We start from the raw sequence: 20,052 nt of genomic DNA on the forward strand, positions 1-20,052 counted from the left end.
TCACCGCAGTTGCTTGGCCGTGCTTTGTGCGCTATTGTGGGAGCAAGCGTTAAAAGCAGCGACGTCGGACCCTAAGACTCCTGCCCAGCATCTCTCCTCCATCTGCTTCACACAGACACTGGAGTTGTCCCTCTTTGGCACAGATCCTCCTACTTGGGGCCACTCTCCAAGCCTGTTGCACTGCCCTTAACACTGTCTTTGGTACTGATGCCCTCTACAGAGTTGCCAGCAGTTTTGGTAGCACCTTCAAGTCTGACAGCTGTGTTGGTACCAGGTGCGATTGGGCAAGTTTCAGACCTGTCACCTACACACAGCTGGTTGCTTGATCTTACAGCTTCTAAGAAGGCCCCTGTCCTTCTAAGGTGAAGAGGAGGAGGGAGGAGGAGGAAGAATCACCCCACCCAATCTCAAGGGGTGGGTGTGTCTTGCTCTTTGTTGGTGCTGTCTGCTCCTTTGCTGCCTCCTGAACAGCCTTCTTCAGATCCAGTTAATTGGCAACCACCAAAGCTGTCTTTCCCCATACCCATTCTGCAAAAGATGGGTATGAACCTGGGCTGTGATTTCGCTCTATCTGACAAGCTGCAGATGATAACTTCAGCCTTAGAGGACAAGCTTCATGAGGCATCAGTGGACCCTGTGGTTTTTCATGAGACACCAGGCCAGACTTGGCAGGTCTCCCTCCTGCTACCAAAGTTCACCAGCTTCTCGTTGGGGTTCCCCCGACTCCCATTACTCTGATTACATTTTCTGATTATGGATGGGGCTCCTCATAGAAGGAGCAGCCTCAGTATAGATATATATGGTCTCCATAGTCATGGGATTCCGTTCACCATCCTGGTGGCACCCTCTGTCCCACTGATGAACAGGCAGTGATGCACCTTGATATTTTGATAGTGGTGTAGCTAGTGATTGGGGTAGAGGGTCGTCCCGTTGTTACCATCATTCTTCATCCCCCCTCAGCATAAGTACCCCTTCTCTGCCACTGTTTTGAAGCCACCATTGGCGTCATGACCCACTCCCATGGATCCCCTTCCTCTGTGGGGACCTCATCCTTCAACTCTGGTAGCTGTACCTCCGCAGCCGCCGCCCTTGGTTCCTGTACAACCACCTGTGGCACCAGCACCCCCACGCCCTCTGGTTGGGCCCTTGCAGCCTCCCTAGGTTCCAGCTGTGCCTCTGAAGCTGCCTCCTCCAATCGTGATGCCCCTTCTACTGTAGGGCGTACACGCCCACCAGCCCCTCCTCTCAGCCAGCACCTGTCATGCCTCAGGCTTCCATTAACTTGGCCCACTTGATTCTGACCCATCTGTCAGATGGCTGTCCTCCATCAGTAGCAGAGGATTATCAGCCCAATAACATTTTGGTCTTGTTGGTCATGCCTTCCACTTCTTTTCCAGATGTGGCTACTGGGAATCACAGCCATCAATGTTTGCTCATCATAGAATGGACATCAGAGCACAGGCTGATGCTGCTCTTTCTTCAGTCCTTGCTTGAGGCATCTACCTTCACCAGAAAGTTAGCTTGTTAGTTGCCCGTATGTGTGATGCACAGGAACCAAGAAGAAGAAGAAGAAGAAGAAGAAGAAGAAGAAGAAGTGGTCGCTTACCTGTAACTGTGGTTCTTTGGGTGGATCTGTGCATTCATCCAATCTACCCACCATCCCCTCTTCAGTGCTGAGGATGGTGGTCCTTTTCAGTTTTGTGGGCTGCCGAAACTGAGGGAGAATGGCAGGATCGTGCCCTCTGGGTATGCACACTGGGATGGAAATTGATCAGCTATAGAAAGAAGCACCAGGGAAGGGGAGATGGCAGGCTCTGCATGCTGTGTAATGCTTTTTCTGATGAGTTGAAGTTTAGCTGATGGCAGCAAAAATGGCAGCGGTGGGGACAGGTGGGAGGGGGGAGAAGAAGAGCACCTCCCATTTCTTCTTCCATTCTTGTTTCCTCGCCTACCAGTTCTGGCTGCTGGAGACTAGGTGCTGCTGGTTTGGAAATGTTTGCCTGCTTTCCCCAGTGAATGGAAAGCGACTGCTCTTCCACTCTGAATTGTTGCCCTAGTTTTCCTTTGCACCCAGGTTCCAGCCTGCAGACGTTTCCCTCTCCTCTGGGTAGCTGACGTCTACTGTAGTGCATCCTCTCCTTCCCTTTCCACTCTTGGTCTTCTACAGTGGTTCTGTTTTTACTTCCTAGTCCCTGAATGTCCCTTTGCAAAGAATTGAACTTGCCTGTTCAATTTGTTGCATACCTGCTTGGAGAGGAATGACTTGACTTGGTTCTTTCCTGTAGCTTCTTGTCTTACATATATATGTGTTTTCCTGGCTCTGGACTATGAGTCCCACTCTGTGCTGCAGGTTTAATTTCTTGTCACTGTCTCTCTGCTTTTTTGCATAAGGATTCTTGGCACTTTTGTACTATTTTTTTCTCTCAGAGAAGCCAAGATCTCCAGACAGGGCCAGCCAGCCATCTTGGTTTCCATTCTCTGCCCTTATTTGGTTTCTTAGGTCCCTCGTCATTCTGACCTTAGAAGCCAAACTAAATACAGACTAGTGTGGTAAATGTAATTTTTCTTCATCGTGGGCTGTACTGCACCTTCCTGTAAAAAGTAGAATCAGTGGCTGCTTTTCTCACTCTTCTCCTTCACCAGCACAGCCAAGTTGCTTCATCAGTGGCTTGCTTCACACTTCTGTGGAGCCCTCTTCCCAGAGCATCATGGACTTAATTTCCAGCTGTATTTGGCACTTTAGTTTCCTCTTAATTTAATTCTAAACACTGGTGCTACTTTTTCCATATTGTGCTTAGTTATTGGTAGAACCTTTAAGAGTAATAACTGCTGTACTAAGTTAGCTTACGTTAAACCATTCAGATTCACAGTTCATTCTCTCATGCCACTGTTCCAAAAGTACTTTATCAAATGGAGCAAAGGATTTCAACTGCAAATCCCTTTTTCAAGTAAAAATCTTGTTAACTGCTCCTATTCCACCCCGTACCCCCACCCTGAGAAGAAATTAGCCTGTGATATTTAGAGGCAAATTTTCAGTGTGCAGAAGATAAAAAGCATCTGCCCTGGGAGATATAGAAGAAAGATGTTGAATTTTTAAATTCCCTCATTTGACCGAAGTACTACAATTTCCCCCCAATAACTTAAAAGATGTCTCTGTAGCACAAAGGTAATGTTTAAACTACAGTTAATCCAGATCTCCCTCTTGATTTGTGTTTTAGATATTTTCTCTCAAATGTCAGATTCCAGTGGACTGATGATATTTTCAAAGTTTGACCAGTTTCTGAGAGAGGTCCTGAAACTTCCCACAGCTGTATTTGAAGGGCCTTCCTTTGGATATACAGAAAACTCTGTGCGAGCCTGTTTCCCTCAGCAGGTAGGCTTAACATTGGAGGGCATAGAGGAGGTGAATTCAAGGCTTACTATGTGCTGTGTACTCCAAAGGAATCTCAAAGGTTGGGTAAATAAAATACACCTGACAAATGCACTTCCCTCTCAAATAATCTGAGGGTTCGGTTCTTCAAGTTACCTGATTAAATCAACAGATCACATTGGCCTGGATCTCATGTCACAACAACCCAAGTCTTTGTTTTTTTTAAACCCTGGGTTGTGAATGTAGAAGCATGTTGATGCATGTTGCCTGATTGCTCCTGCTGCAAGCTGGAGTGGCTGAACAATCCATTGTGAAACCCTGGATTCCAACTCTGGCTTGTTGGGGGACAGACAAGTCAGCGTTCCTGGTGTGGACATCATGGCAAACAACTACTCCAATTTAGCCACTGCTGCTCACAGTGGGAGTGATTGTGCAGTGTGCACCATCATGCTCATTCATGCACAACAATCCAAGGTTTAAAAAGAGAGAGAATATATTCATAGAATCATAGAATAGTGGGGTTGGAAGGGGCCTACAAGACCATCAAGTCCAACCCCCTGCTCAATGCAGGAATCCAAGTCAGAGGATTCCTGACAGGTGGCTGTCCAGCCTCGTCTTGAACACCTCCAGTGTGGGAGAGCCCACCACCTCCCTTGGGAATTGGTTCCATTGTCGTGTTGCTCTAACAGTCAGGAAGCTTTTCCTGATGTTCAGCCAGAATCTGGCTTCCTGTCACTTGAGCCCATGATTCAGTGTCCTGCATTCTGGGATGATCGAGAAGTGATCGTGGCCTTCCTCTCTGTGACAACATTTCAAGCACTTGAAGAGCACATCGTACCTCCCCTCAGTCTTCTCTTGCACACACTCCTCCAATAACCTCTCCCCTACCCTTTGGAGCAAAGCTTATTTCAAAGAGAGCTGGAGTAGAGGCCACGGATGTGAGCCCCCACCCCAAATCTGAGAAGAGGATGATATTACTGACCTACTATATGGGATTGTTGTAAGGGATAATGTATGCAAGTACACTGAGCATTCTAAACTGTTATGTGAAATAAGTTTATGAAGCACAATCCAATCAGAATCCTTAAAGTCCACCAGATACCAGTGAGAGATTAGGTGTCGTGGAAATTAATAGGACTTTAAGGTAATCTTAACTCGGTTAGAATGTATATTTGTAACAAACATTCTCAAGTGCTAAGTGAAGCTTCTCTGCTAATTTCTTTAACAGAACACGGTTGGCTTCTCTCTAAGTCTGTTTTTCTTTACAGAAAAAGGTCATGCTAAACATGTTTTTAGACACGTTAATGGCTGATCCACCACCCCAGTGCCTTGTGTGGCTACCTCTCATGCACAGACTGGCCCATGTTGAAAATGGTAAGTTGAGTAAACTCTCTCTCCCCCCTCTCTCCCTCCCTCTCTCTCTCTCTCTCTCTCTGTCTCCTTGTCACTTTTTGCATGTATGCCATTTTCTGCTGAAGAACAGTGCATTATCTCTTGGAACCTGGTTACTTGCTGCAGTAAGAGTGGGATCTGTGAAGGGCTGACATGCATCTCCAAACATTCAGTAGACCTGTGCCAAGGAACTTCAACTGCTTAAGACTCCCCCAGTACACATCGTCAAGTGATCTTCCACGTAAGGAGAGAACCCTGCTAGACCAGACCAAAGCTCAACAGTGCCCAACCAGATGCCTCTGGGAATTCCACATGGAGGACATAAGCACACCAGCAGCTGGTATTCAAAGGCATACTGTGTCTGATAGTGGGAGTAATATATAGCCACCATTATGAGTAGCCATTGATAGCCTTATCCTCCACAAATTTGTCTTTCACATCACAACTACCATTGGGCAAGACCTCCATTTTCTGAAGGAAGTTGTCTTGCCTCCCAATAGCTTCCCTGACTCTGCTCCTTAACTACACTGGTGTCCTCTTGGACTTTGTGGTATCAGTCCTGATCTGTGGTTTACATTCTAGCTGAACTGCTACTGTTGTGGTCTTGAATAACCCTCAAGCTTTTTTGAGAGATTTGATTCTCTTGACTTTCCCTTTCAACTTCCTTCTGACTAGTGATCCCAGCTGCCAGTAAGAAAATGTGTTAATTAAAAACAGAACAAAACTGGGAGGGGTAGAGCACCTTGGAGGATGCCAAGAAATGTGTCTGGGGGTGCCTGTGGACACCACATTGCCTACCCATGATCTGGGGTGTAGTCATTCAAGGTATACAGACAGTTTACCTCTTTGTCATGACCAAAACATGCATTTACCCAGTTTGTTTGGGGGTAATTGAAATCACCTGTTATTGCAAAACCTTCTCCTTGGATGCCTCCCTGATTTCATTCTCCATTTCAAGGTCACCCTGAGCATTCTGATCAGGGGGATGACATGTCCCCAGTACGAAATTACTTTTGGGGTCTGGTATTGCCACCCGAAGTTATTCTGTGGAGGATCTGCCCCTTTTGAGATTTCTAGTTTGTTTGACTGTATGGCCCTTTATGATGTCCAGGGTGATACTGCCTCTAGTATGGCCTTCTTTGTCCTTCCCATACCTTCTGTGCTTGCTTGCTTGCTTGCTTGCTTATTTATTTATTTATTATATTTAAAGGCCTCCCAACAACAAAACGTTCTCTGGACCATGACAAGCACTGGTGTCCTTATGCTGCCACAGAGTGGCTCTGAGTTATCCCTCTAGTCTATGTGAAATTGAGACAAAATTATTTATGGTGGTTAAAACAAAAAGGGATTGTGAAGAGCTCCAAAAGGATCTCTCCAAACCGGGAGAATGGACATCTAAATGGCAAATGCAGTTCAGTGTAAGCAAGTGTAAAGTGATGCACGTTGGGGCAAAAAATCCCAACTTCAAGTATAGCCTGATGGTATCTGAACTAGCAGTGACTGACCAGGAAAGAGATCTTGAGTTTGTGGTGGGCAGCTCAATGAAGATGTCAACCCAGTGTGCAGCCGCTGTAAAAAAGGCAAACTCCATGTTAGGCATAATTAGAAAAGGGATTGAGAATAAAATTGCCAACAATATACTGCCCCTGTACAAATCTGAAGTGCGACCACACTTGGAATACTGTGTCCTGTTCTGGTCACCACACCTAAAAAAGATATTGTACAGCTGGAAAAAATGCAGAAAAGGGCAACTAAAACGATCAAGGGGCTGGAGCATCTCCCCTGTGAGAGGAGGTTACAGCAGCTGGGATTGTTTAGCTTGGAAAAAAGGAGGGTAAGGGGAGACAGGATAGAGGTGTACCTGGTGTGGAGAATGTGGATAGGAGTCATTTTTTCCCACTCTCAAAATACTAGAACCCAATGGGGTCATCCTGTGAAGCTGATTGATGGGAGATGCAGGACAGATAAAAGCAAGGACTTCTTCACACAGTGCATAGTTAAACTATGGAATTTGCTACCACAAGGTAGCAACCAGTTTGGATGGCTTTAAAAGAGGGTTAGACAAATTCCTGGAGGAAAAGGCTATCAGTGGCTACTAGTCTTGATGGCTATGGGCTGTCTCCAGTACCAGAGGCAGTGAGCTTATGTACACCAGTTGCTGTGGATCATGGGTGGGAGGGTGCTGTTTTGCTCATGCCCTGCTTGTGGGTTCCTGGTCAACAGCTGGTTGGTGTCAGGAGCGCTCTAGCGGCCTCTTTCAGTAGGCTGCAATAGCCAACTCAAGACACAGACGGAAGGATTATTTTCAAGGCTTTAATCCTTTTACAACTTAATGACTCTTTCACCATGCTAATCACCAGCGACTAAGCAATGAACAGCAGAGTAGCCTATGCTCCGAGTAGGCAGTTGATCCCTGTTTGAAGGAGAGTCACTTGAAGACCCTGAACTTATGGGCTAGGGAGAGATCCTCCCTCTTTCCCTTGGGTCCACGGGAGGCGGCCGTTGCTTGCACGCCAAACAGGCGCTACGCCTCCTTTCCGCGCCCTCTATCACTCGCCGCTCCCTGTGTCTGTGTCGAGCATTTAGCAGGCCCCCCTCCTGCACTTTCTCACTGCTAGGATCACTATCTATCTCAGGAATGCCGGCAGGAGGAATCTCTGCCAGCTGCTGTGCCTGTGAAGGATGAGCTGGCTCCTCTCCCAGGGATAGCTGATCCTCCTCAGAATCAGAACTGGTCTGGGGTTCTATAGGCTCAGCTTCCACCCTGACATCATCCCTGCTCCCATGCGGCCCCCCCTTGTGCTCTTCCCCTGAGGCCCTGGGTTTCTGGGCATACAGCTGGTGGAAACACCTCAGCAGCAACAGAGCATGCACATTTTCCGTGGGTTCCCAGGTTCGCTCATCTGGCCCGTACCCCTTTCACTCCACTAGATATTGCAGGCGGCCGTGAGAAAGGCAGGAGTCCAGAATCTCCGCGACCTCAAACTCCTCCTCCCCCTCCACCAGCACTGGCGGTGGGGGGGAACTGACCGAGTGATGAGGGTCGCCAGAAACCAGGGGGGACAGCAAGGACCGATGAGAAACAGGATGGATCTTCATGGACGGGGGGAGAGCCAGGCGAAAAGCAACGGGGTTAATCTGGGCCGTAATCTGGAAAGGCCCCATGCGGCGAGGCACGAGCTTCCTTGCGGGCGAGTGAGAGGGGAGGTATTGGATGGAAAACCAAACCCAGTCTCCCAGTTGCAGAGACGGACCCGGCTGGCGCTGCCGGTCTGCAGAGGCCTTGTAGGCTGTCCTGGCTTGCTCGAGGGAGTCCCGTAAGAGGTGGTGTACTGCTCACAACTCCTCTAAAAAGTCATGGGCCGCTGGCACTGAAGAGGGAGCTAAGGTGGACGGGAAAGCCTTGGGGTGGTACCCAAAATTGACAAAAAATGGAGTTCGGTGGGTGGAAGCATGGCAGGCATTGTTATAAGCAAATTCTGCGAGAGGCAGCAAGGAAAACCAGTCATCTTGCCGGTAATTGACATAACAGCGCAGATATTGCTCCAGAGTCGCATTGGTACGCTCGGTCCGACCATCCGTCTGTGGATGGTGGGTGGAGGAAAGATGGAGCGTCACATGGAGAAGCCCAAGTAGCTCCCTCCAGAAATGGGCAGTGAATTGGGCTGAATGAGACCCTCAGGCCATCCGTGGAGCCAGAAAACATGCGCCAAAAACAGCTCCGCCGTCTCCCTGGCTGTGGGCAACCCAGAGCAGGGGATGAAATGGGCCATCTTAGAAAACAAATCCACCACCAGCAGAATGGTGGTCTTACCATGTAAGGGAGGCAAGTCAGTGATGAAGTCAAGGGAGAGCATTTTCCAAGGTCCTGAGGGGTAGGCAGGGGGTGAAGTAAGCCTGTGGGCTTGCCTGAGGGGGCCTTCGCCCGCTGGCAGGTTGGGCAGGAGGTGACATAGGTCTTGATGTCCCGACACACATGAGGCCACCAAAAATCCCACATCACTCCATGCAGGATCTTGGCGAAGCCAAAATGCCCAGCGGTGGGGGAGTCGTGGCACTGATGGAGGACCTTTTCGCGGAGGGGTCTAGAAGGCACATAGACCTGACCGGAATGGTAAAGCAGGCCACCTCGCAAAGAGAAGGGGGTAGAGTGGGGGGGGGCAGAGGCTAGCCCCAATTCCTCCACTTTTGTGCGAACAAAAGTATCCTGAGCCTGTGCAGAGTGAAGGAGCTCCTCCCAAGAGTGAGGCACCGCAGCTGCCGCCAGGCTCTGGAGGGGAAGAATCAGAGGGGGGGGATTTCCCTCACCCCCTGGCTGGAGGTCCGGCTTACGAGAAAGAGCATCTGCTTGTAGGTTGTTGGAGGCCTTCACATGGCAAATCTTAAGGTGGAACCAGGGGAACAAAAGTGACCACCTAATCTGCCTCTGGTTTAAGGCACGGGCTGTCTGAAGATGTTCCAGGTTGTGATGGTCAGTTCTAACTTCAACTGGGTGCTGTGCTCCCTCCAGCAGATGACACCAGGTCTCCAAAGCGGACTTGATGGCCAACAGTTCCTTCTCCCAGATGGTATAATTCCTCTCAGACATGTTCAGCTTCCTGGAGTGGTAGGCGCTGGGTTGCAACCCGCCGCCCGCCCGATCTGGCTGAAAAAGCACCGCCCCCACCGCCAAGTCAGAGGCATCAGTTTGCACCATAAAAGGCTTCCTCGGGTCGGGATGTAACAGGATCAGCTCAGAACTAAAAAGCTTCTTAAGTTCCTCGAAAGCCTGTTGGGCAGATGCCGTCCAATGAAAAGGAGATTTCCTGCACTTAAGGAGGTCCGTGAGAGGAGATGTCATCCGAGCAAAGCTGGGTAGGAACTTTCTGTAAAAATTAGCAAACCCCAGAAAACATAAGTCCTTCTTGGTGGATGGAGCCTGCCAGGAGAGGACAGCCTGGACCTTTGCAGGATCCATCCTGATACCGTCAGCTGAGGTAATGTAGCCAAGATAGTCCAAAGAGGTTAGGTCAAACGCACATTTCTCCAGCTTGGCATAAAGATGGTGTTCGCGGAGGCGCTGGAGAACAGCGGAGACATGGTGCTGATGGGCATGGGGGTCCTCAGAAAATATAAGTAAATCATCAAGATACACCATGAGGAAAGTGTCCAAATAGTCCCAGAAGATGGCATTCATAAAACGTGAAAACGTGGGGGGGGGGGGCCGCAGGCAAGCTCAAACGGCATCACTAGGTATTCATACGCTCTGTACCGGGTGCCGAAACAGGTCTTCCACTCATCCCCCTCCCGGATGCGAATCAGATTGTAGGCGCCACGCAGGTCCAACTTTGTGAAAATCTTGGCTCGCCCCATGCGCTCCAGCATCTCAGGGATTAGGGGGAGGGGGTACTTGTCAGGGATCGAGACCGAACTGAGGGCTCTATAGCCGTGCATGGGCAGAGTTCTCCTGATTTCTTGGTCACAAAGATGATAGGGGTGCAGGTGGGGGAGGAGGAAGGGCGAATGAAGCCACGTTTGAGGTTTGTGTCCAAAAACTCTCGCAGAGCTCGAAGTTCCGGCTCCGACATCGAATACAGTCGTCCAGCAGGGATGGTTGCCCCCGGAATGAGGTTAATGGCATAGTCAAATGGGCGGTGGGGGAGCAGCTAGTCGGCCTCCTTCTTATCAAAAACATCCCGAAAAGCTGCGTACTTCTCTGGGAGGATCACGGTAGCTGAAGAACTGCCAGAAGCAGACGAGAAGGGGGAGGAAAGGCTTAAGGCCTCGACTGGGACTGGCGCCTCAATCGGAAGGCAATGCTCGCAGCAGTAGGGAGACGCAAACTCCACTTGCTGAAGCTCCCAAGAAATCTGAGGATTATGCTTAGAGAGCCAGGAACGATTGGATATTGGGGAACCTTGGCCAAGTGAAACTGAATCTGCTCAACGTGGGACTAGGCACGCAGAGTGAGCTTAGCTGTAATACGGATCACTGCGCCCGAAGAAAGAGGACGCCTGTCAAGGGCTCCTTGGAGGCCTCTCTCAGTCTAATCCAGCAGCCAAGTCCAGACACAGACAAAGGGATTCCTTTCAAAAGTTTATTCTTCTTTTACAACTTAACTCTACAGGTAGCAACTAGATCTGAGCAGCAGAGTACCTATGCCCTAAGTTGAAACAGTTGGTCCCCGTTTGAAAGGGAATTACTGACAGACCCCTGAACTTAAGGACTAGGGAGAGTCCCTCCCCTTTTCCCTTGGATCCTCTGGGCACAGCCTTTGTTTGCGCACCAACTGGGCACTACGCCTCCTTTCCGCGCCCTCCATCTGGCGCCGCTCTCTGCGTCTGCGTCGCGCATCCACCAAGTCTGCTATCTGTGCTCGGTCACTCCCTGGACTGCTTTCTAATCTAGGAATGCTGGTGGGAGGAATCTCCGTCAGCTGTGGGCACTGGGAAAGAGGAGCGCGCTCCTCTCCCAGGAGCGACTGCTCTTCCTCAGAATCAGAACTACTCTGGGATTCTATGGGCTCAGTGTCCACCCTGACAACTCCCATTGATGGTCTCCACTGCCAAGGGGGCAGGAAGAGGCAGGGTAGGAATCTTGTGGAAGAGGGCGAAGGTTTCATCCATGAAACTGGTTGTAGCCCCTGAGTCCACTAAAGCCAGGGCCTCCACCCCACCGCACTGGGAGGGGCGGAAGTGAACATGCAGTAGCAGATGGGAGGGTGGGGGGGGGGTTGTGGAAGGCACCCACCAGGTGTGGAACCGACCCCCACACTGGAGACCCCCAAGAGGCTTGGGGGGCAGCCTAGTCAGGCCTGGGGGCGAGGAGGAGAAGGAAGGAGAGGAGGGGGAGGCAGAGGAGCTGCGGGTCTAGCGCAGCAGGTTTTGGCGAAATGTCCCAGTTTTCCACACCGAAAGCATCGGCATTCAGCACGCCGCCGCTCTAGTTCCTCTGGCGGCAGTGGGGCTCGGGTAGCTCCCAGCTGCATCGGGGTCTCCTCCGCCCCCACCACAGGGGTGGGGGGTGGGGGAGGGGGCAGGAAACGGGGGGGAATGGGAGGAGGGAAATCTCGGCCCCCGGCACCCCACCGGGTCTGCCAGTGCCCCTCCAGCCGACTATCTATCTGGAGGCAGGTCTGGATGAGGTCCTCCAAAGTAGGTGGGCTAAGCATGCGCACCAACTCATCCAAGATCTCATCGTTCAAACCATCCAAAAACTGAGCCACCAGCGTGGCATCATTCTACTGTAAATCCTGCATCAGCAAGCAAAAAGTTGTCGCATAGCTGGAAACTGAGTCCTTGCCCTGCCTGAGGCGGCGAATCTTCCGAGAAGCCGTCTGCGTGCGCAGGGGGTCACTGAAAAATCTGGCCATCGCTGTCATGAAACCTTGATAGTCCCCGAGCAGGGGGTCATTAGCAAGAAGAAGTCCCGAAGCCCATTTAGCTGCCACGCCTGAAAGTAGGTTAATGATGAAGCCCACACGAACCTGTTCCGTCAGGAAATCCTCAGGTCGAAGGCGCATGTACCGCTCCAATTGGGCCTGGAAAATCTGAAAAAGTCCTTTCTCCCCAGAAAACTTCTCTGCCAAAGCCACCGGGCACTTGCGGCTGGGGGGGAATCGGAGGTGGTGGGGATTGAACCGCTGCTTGTAGATTCTGTATGGCAGTCGTCAGTTGAGCCACTTGATCACGGAGAATCTGGTTCTCTTGCACCAGAGCTTGCACCGCCGGGTCCCTGGCACCCTCCATTCGGCAGTAGGAGAAGAGAGAGAGAGAAAAAAAGAGTAACGGGGATCAAGCTGTCAGGAGTGCCCTAGCGGCCTCTTTCAGTAGACTCCAATAGCCAACTCAAGACACAGACGAAAGGATTCTTTTCAAGGCTTTAATCCTTTTACAACTTAATGACTCTTTCAGATGCTAATCAATGGTGAATAAGCAATGAACAGCAGAGTAGCCTATGCGCCGAGTAGTTAGTTGATCCCCGTTTGAAGGAGAGTCACTTGAAGACCCTGAACTTATGGGCTAGGGAGAGATCCTCCCTCTTTCCCTTGGGTCCACAGGAGGCGGCCGTTGCTTGCGGCCAAATGGGCGCTACGCCTCCTTTCCGCGCCCTCCATCGCTCGGTGCTCCCTGCATCTGCGTTGAGCATCTAGCAAGCCCCCCTCCCGCACTTTCTCACTGCTAGGATCACTATCTATCTCAGGAATGCTGGCAGGAGGAATCTCTGCCAGCTGCTGTGCCTGTGAGGGATGAGCTGGCTCCTCTCCCACGGATTGCTGATCCTCCTCAGAATCAGAACTGCTCTGGGGTTGTATCGGCTCAGTTTCCATCCTGACAGTTGGCCACTGTGTGAACAGAATGCTGGACTAGATAGACCTTGGTCTGATCCAGCAGGGCTCCTCTTATGTTCTTATGAAATTGTACTTGAGTGTTAGAATACTTACGGGCCCAATTCTTAGAGATTCTTGGCAGCCGACTTCCATATGCCCATATCCAGCAGGCATAATATTTGCAGGCAGTACTGCTGGGGCTGGGCATGGACCTTGTTTATGTTCTGCCTCTGGCTTGGGTTCCCTAGCTGGCCCCACACAAGTCAGTTCCCCAACTCTGAATTGGAAAGATGGTTAAGAGCATGAGCTGGGAGCTGGGAAGATGCCCCTTCCCCATGTTCCAAATCCTGGCTTGCTTTGTGTCTGCTTGGTCATCTGGAAGCACAGGGACAAACTGATATGCCTCTGTCTGGAGAGGGGACGGGATGCTGCAGTGTTAGGGACACTGGATTTTAGATAACAAATAAGGAAATATAACGAGAGATCCTGGAGGGAGGAGCAGATATTGTTGGTGGCTTTCGACAAGCTCTCTATGTGGCCATGTGTCCAAATGAACACTTACGTTTAAGTGACATCCAGGAATGACTCCTGTTGGAGCCTGATTGGCAGCCCTTTTGCACAGGGCTGTGCATTATTCTGGATGAAGCGGCTTGTTTTTCAGGAGACCATTCTAACTCTTTCTCTTTCCCTTCCTTGTCCCCTTCAAGTCTTCCATCCAGTGGAATGTTCTTACTGCCGGTGCGAGAGCATGATGGGCTTCCGGTACCGATGCCAGCAGTGCCACAACTACCAGCTCTGTCAGAACTGTTTCTGGCGTGGCCATGCAAACGGCCCTCATAGCAACCAGCATCAGATGAAGGAGCATTCCTCTTGGGTAACCCTTCTTTAATGCATTCCCATTCTTCTTGGAGACATATTGCTGCTTTTCTAAGAGGATGGGGGGGTGTGTGTGCATAGGTTTTGAGCAGTGAGCACTCTGCAGTATGTAGGCTTGATGGAGAGGATGTTTGGAGCAGAGGCTTGGCCGACAAGTTGTCCTGAGGCACCTTGCTCTTTAGCCTCCCTTGTCCTTTGGTAAAAAGGGAAAGACCAACAGCCTGTTGGTCCTGCTGGGATCCTGAGGGGTTTAACATTGCAATGACCATATGTTCAGAGCTATGATTATCCTCTTAAAACTAACTTCATAGGACGGTATCCAATGCTGGCAACCCATCAGCTCTAAACACAGTGTGCTAGCAGAAATGACCACTAGCACAACAGGAAAATAGTCCTTGCTAGCATGATCCAAGAAACTACCCAGGACTACTGCTTCCATGATGGAACAACTCAGCAGAGGTCATGGAAGGGAGCATTTCAGAGACCACTGGTGTGAGTTAACATCTGCGGCCTGAAGCAGCATGGGTTTCCAAGGATCGTGGTATCAAAATCAAAACTTTTCTTTACCACCAATTGAGCTTGGAAGCCATGCAGTGGACAACCCAGCAGTTGCATTCTGGTTTTCCCCATAAGCACAGAGCTCTTTAGGCACCAGCCACCTCTTTATAAGATCCTTCTGAGGGTGGAACCAAGCAAGTCATGCAGTCTCTCTCAGGATGGGGAGGATAAAGTCATGAATCCCAAGGCAAAAGTTGAAACTTAAGAAAAGCATTGTTTGGGTTGTGTTTTGCAGAAACAGCAAAGTAAGAATTACTGCAGGACTGGGAAGGAAAATAGAAGATGTATCTGAATGGCAGTTGGGCAAAAGCCCTTCTACTGAGCTTTAAAAATAGACTTCTTTCACACTATTGGTAGCAGAGTTCTATTTGCTTGGAATAGAAAGATAGGTTTGATATAGAGGTCTGATAAATGGTTAATAAATGGAGGTTCTTCTTCATGGTCTCTGTTCATCACACATATGGGCTCTGTGCCTGCACGGAGCCTTGATTCGAGAAACTTCTAAAGCTGAGGAAATGCTGGCAGGAGCCTTCCCCCCACCGTCCCATGCACGTATTCCTAGTGGGTTCCCGCCTCCATCCTCAGTTCTCTTTGACCGTCATTGCGTGTGCCTCGTGGGGAACTTCTCTCTCTTTGTCTCTGACAAAGTGACCTTCTAATCTATAAAAAACACTGAAGTTTTATTCAAACTTTCACTCTATCATTTTTCTGTCTTTTTTCTAAAAAAATTTTTTGTTCTGTTTTGCGTATTACATGACTGCCCTCATGGGCATATGGCCCTCTGGGTGCCCTTCAAAGAATACACCTGTTGTGGAGCGAAGCTCCTACACAAAGATAGACACTATCTTTGTCTTTTTTGCTTAGGAGAAGGGCATATTGTAGAAACTTGCCATCACCGCAACACCTTCTCTAAACAAGTGAGGAAAAATCACTCTGATCGGCTTAAGGTGGCTTCATGGAACAGGGTGTTAGAGTCCGTCAAGGGCCCTAGCAAAATGGTGGAGGCCGTTGCCCTACACAGTTGGTGATATTACAGCCCTTGGCATCAGGGTCCAAATCCCCTCAATGCCGTGCTTCGCCAGGCACCCAAGACCCCCCACATGGGTTGGTGTTTGGGGTTGACTTTGGCAAAAAGACTTTCAAAAAAAGTGAAGATTTCAAAGAAGTCTCCCCTTTCGACTTCTGAACATAAGAAAAAGAAGTCGGGCAAAAAGGTTTCTGATACCACTTGGGACTGGGTGAAAACAATTAAGCCAGATTTGTCACCTCGGGGGCATTTGTTGCCACCAGTGGGCACGCTGGTTCGAGATGAGCCTCCTGCTCCCATCCCAACGACACCTCGGGATCGACACGTGGGAGTACAGACTTCAACGCAACAGCCACCCATATCTACGTTGCCGCCCCTGTCATCTCCTATTCGGATGGTGTCAGCAACACAGACAGAACCCCCGTTAACATCTATATCAGAGGGGGAAATTAGGGAACGTTCCCCTTATCAGCCCCCTCCAGGTCTGTCTCGGCCAAGGTGGGATGGGCGCCCACGTTCACCTGAATCTGTATATTCCCTGACATCTTACCATAGGTCTTATGAATTGAGCAGACGAGACCATCGTTGGTACCAAGATCACTCTAGGTCCCCCGTTCTAAATGGGACAGACCTCAGTATCACTATGGTGCCTTAGGACCAAGACAATGGGTTCAGTATGACAATAGTGGGAGGCACTATTATCCATTCATGGAGCACCCAAGATGGGAAGAGAGGCATCCTCGTCATAAGCCGCCTGCTACTGTATCGACAGCCCCAAAAGAGCCTTTACTGCATTCGGCAGAATTGTTCCAGCCCTTTCCACAGGTTTGTCTGCCTCCTCCTGTGCATAGGTCTCCTCTGATTCGACTTCCAGCACCAGAATACCAGTATCTAGTACAAACCTTGTTTCAGTCGGTACTTCCTCGGACAATTACGGTACTTCAACCTGCTTCTAAGTCACCACCGTGCACCTCGGAGAACAAAGGTGTGAGTCTGACTCATCTTCACAATCCTCAAGGCCATTGTCGCTTTTGTCCCCAGATACTCTGGTGGGACCCCTTCATGGATCACTGCCTTGTTGTGGCGAAGGGGCTCGCGTAACTCAGTGAAGCCATAAGCTATGCCGTGCAGGGCCACCCAAGACGGACAGGTCATGGCAGAGAGTTCTGACAAAATGTGGTCCACTGGAGAAGGAAATGGCAACCCACTCCAGTATTCTTGCCAAGAAAACCCCATGGAACATATCACAAGGCTAAAAGAGATGACGCCGGAAGATGAGCCCCTCAGGTCGGAAGGTGTCCAATATACTATATACTGGGGAAGAGCAGAGGGTATTTCCAAGTAGCGCCAGAAAGAGTGAAGCAGCTGGGCCAAAGCCGAACTAAATCAGTGAACTAAAATGGACAAGCGTGGGTGAATTTAATTCAGGTGACCATCATATCTACTACTGTGGGCAAGAATCCCTTAGAAGAAATAGAGTAGCACTCATAGTCAATAAAAAGGTGGAAAAAGCAGTACTGGGGTACAATCTTAAAAACGATAGAATGATCTCAGTACGAATCCAAGGCAAACCATTCAACATGACAGTAATTCAAGTCTATGCCCCAACCACTGAGGCCGAAGAAGCTGAGGTTGATAGGTTCTGGGAAGACCTACAACACCTTCTAGAACTAACACCCAAAGTAGGAAGTCAAGAAATAACTGGGATAACAGGCAAGCATGCTCTTGGTGTACAAAATGAAGCAGGACAAAGGCTAATAGAGTTTTGCCAAGAGAACACGCTGATCATAGCAAACACTCTTTTCCAACAGCACAAGAGGCGACTCTACACATGGACATCACCAGATGGTCAATATCGAAATCAGATTGATTATGTCCTTTGCAGCCAAAGATGGAGAAGCTCCATACAGTCAGTAAAAACAAGACCTGGAGCTGACTGTGGCTCAGATCATGAGCTGCTTCTTGCAAAATTCTGGCTTAAATTGAAGAAAATATGGAAAACCACTAAACCATTCAGGTATGACCTAAATCATATCCCTTATGAATATACAGTGGAGGTGAGGAATAGATTTCAGGGATTAGACCTGATAGACAGAGTGCCTGAGGAACTATGGATGGAGGTCCGTAACATTGTTCAGGAGGCAGCAACTCAATCCATCCCAAAGAAAAAGAAATGCAAGAAAGCCAAGTGGCTGTCTGATGAGGCTTTACAAGTAGCTGAGGAAAGAAGGGAAGCGAAAAGCAAAGGAGAAAGGGGAAACATAGAATCATACAATGTCTCTCCTGAATCAGGAGGAACAGGCATTTTTCTTCCCCAAAATGGAGCCTAGAATCATAGAATAGTAGGGTTGGAAGGGGCCTACAAGGCCATCGAGTCCAACCCCCTGCTCAATGCAGGAATCCAAGTCAGAGCATCCCTGACAAATGGCTGTCCAGCCTCGTCTTGAAGGCCTCCAGTGTGGGAGAGCCCACCACCTCCCCAGGTAATTGGTTCCATTGTCATATTGCTCTTACAGTCAGGAAGTTTTTCCTGATGTTCAGCTGGAATCTGGCTTCCTGTAACTTGAGCCCATTATTCCGTGTCCTGCACTCTGGGATGATCTGGGAAGATATATCCAACTGAATGCAGAGTTCCAGAGAATAGGAAGGAGAGACAAGAAGGCCTTCTTAAATGAACAATGCAAAGAAATTGAGGAAAACAATAGAATGGGAAAGACTAGAGATCTTTTCAAGAAAATCAGAGATCTCAAGGGAACGTTTTGTGCAAAGACGGGCATGATAAAGGACAAAGAAGGCAGGGACCTAAGAGAAGCAGATGAGGTTAAGAAGAGGTGGCAAGAATACACAGAAGAACTATACAGGAAAGATCTGAATGTCCCTGATAGCCATGATAGTGCGGTCACTGAACTTGAGCCGGACATCCTCGAGAGTGAAGTCAAGAGGGCCTTAGGAAGCATTAGTAACAACAAAGCTAGCGGAGATGACAGTCTTCCAGCTGAGATATTTAAAATCCTAAAAGATGATGCTGTTAAAGTGCTGCAGTCAGTATGCCAACAAATTTGGAACACTCAACAGTGGCCACAAGAATGGAAAAGGTCAGTTTACATTCCAATTCCAAAGAAGGGCAACGCCAAAGAGTGTTCAAACTACCGCACAATTGCGCTCATTTCACATGCCAGCAAGGTTATGCTCAAAATCCTACAAGCTAGGCTTCAGCAGGATTTGAACTGAGAACTACCGGAAGTACAAGCTCGGTTTCGAAGAGGCAGAGGAACTAGAGATCAAATCGCCAACATTCGCTGCATCATGGAGAAAGCAAGAGAATTCCAGAAAAACGTCTATTTCTGCTTCATTGACTACGCTAAAGCCTTTGATTGTGTGGATCACAACAAACTGTGGCAAATTCTGAAAGAGATGGGAGTACCAGACCACCTTACCTGTCTCCTGAGAAACCTGTACGAGGGTCAAGAAGCAACATTAAGAACCAGACATGGAACAACTGATTGGTTCAAAATTGGGAAAGGAGTACAACAAGGCTGTATATTGTCACCCTGCTTATTGAACTTATATGCAGAGTACATCATGAGAAACGCCAGGTTGGATGAATCACAGCTCGGAATTAAGATTGCTGGGGGAATTATCAACAACCTCCAATATGCAGACGATACCACCCTAATGGCAGAAGGCGAAGAGGATCTCAAGAGCCTCTAGTTGAGGGTGAAAGAGGAGAGTGCAAAAGCTAGTTTGAAACTCAACTCAACATTAAAAAAACGAAGATCATGGCATCTGGCCCCATCACTTCCTGGCATATAGAAGGGGAAGAAATGGAAGCAGTGACAGATTTTATTTTCTTGGGCTCCAGGATCACCGCAGACGGTGACTGTAGCCATGAAATTAAAAGACGCTTGCTGCTTGGGAGGAAAGCTATGGCAAACCTAGACAGCACAGTAAGAAGCAGAGACATCACCTTGCCGACAAAGGTCTGTCTAATCAAAGCTATGGTTTTCCCAGTAGTAATATATGGCTGTGAGAGCTGGACTATAAGGAAGGCTGAGCGCCAAAGAATTGATGCTTTCGAACTGTGGTGCTGGAGAAGACTCTTACGAGTCCCCTGGACGGCAAGGAGGTCAAATCGGTCAATCCTAAAGGAAATCAACCCTGACTGCTCATTGGAAGGACAGATACTGAAGCTGAAGCTTGAATATTTTGGCCACCTAATGCGAAGAGAAAACTCCCTGGAAAAGACCCTGATGCTGGGAAAGATTGAAGGCAAAAGGAGAAGGGGACGGCAGAGGATGAGATGGCTAGATAGCATCACCGATGCAATGAATATGAACTTGAGCATGCTCCGAGAGAGAGCGGGGGACAGGAAGGCCTGGTGTGCTATGGTCCATGGGGTCACGAAGAGTCGGACACGACTTAACGATTGAACAACAACAACAACAACTCTGGTTGGAACCAACAAATCCATTTCCCCCTCGGAGGATTTGGGTCAATTTACTGACCAGGTTCTTAGAATGG

The 20,052-nt window shown here is 49.1% G+C and overlaps 1 protein-coding gene across 30 annotated transcripts in view; it reads left to right on the forward strand.

Moving 5' to 3' along the window:
• DTNB (dystrobrevin beta) overlaps positions 1-20,052 on the forward strand; it is a 267,328-nt gene that overhangs the window by 56,377 nt on the left and 190,899 nt on the right. For all 30 annotated transcript variants that reach the window (XM_084828363.1, XM_084828198.1, XM_084828280.1 and 27 more), the window contains 3 exons: positions 3,219-3,373; positions 4,639-4,744; positions 13,778-13,944. In XM_084828363.1, coding sequence (XP_084684489.1) covers positions 3,219-3,373; positions 4,639-4,744; positions 13,778-13,944 — 428 coding nt within the window. The remainder of the gene's footprint in view (positions 1-3,218; positions 3,374-4,638; positions 4,745-13,777; positions 13,945-20,052) is intronic.

This window comes from Heloderma suspectum, chromosome 1 (assembly GCF_057233095.1).
Source record: "Heloderma suspectum isolate Gila_16-S chromosome 1, 16-S_ref, whole genome shotgun sequence".
Classification (NCBI taxonomy): domain Eukaryota; kingdom Metazoa; phylum Chordata; class Lepidosauria; order Squamata; family Helodermatidae; genus Heloderma; species Heloderma suspectum.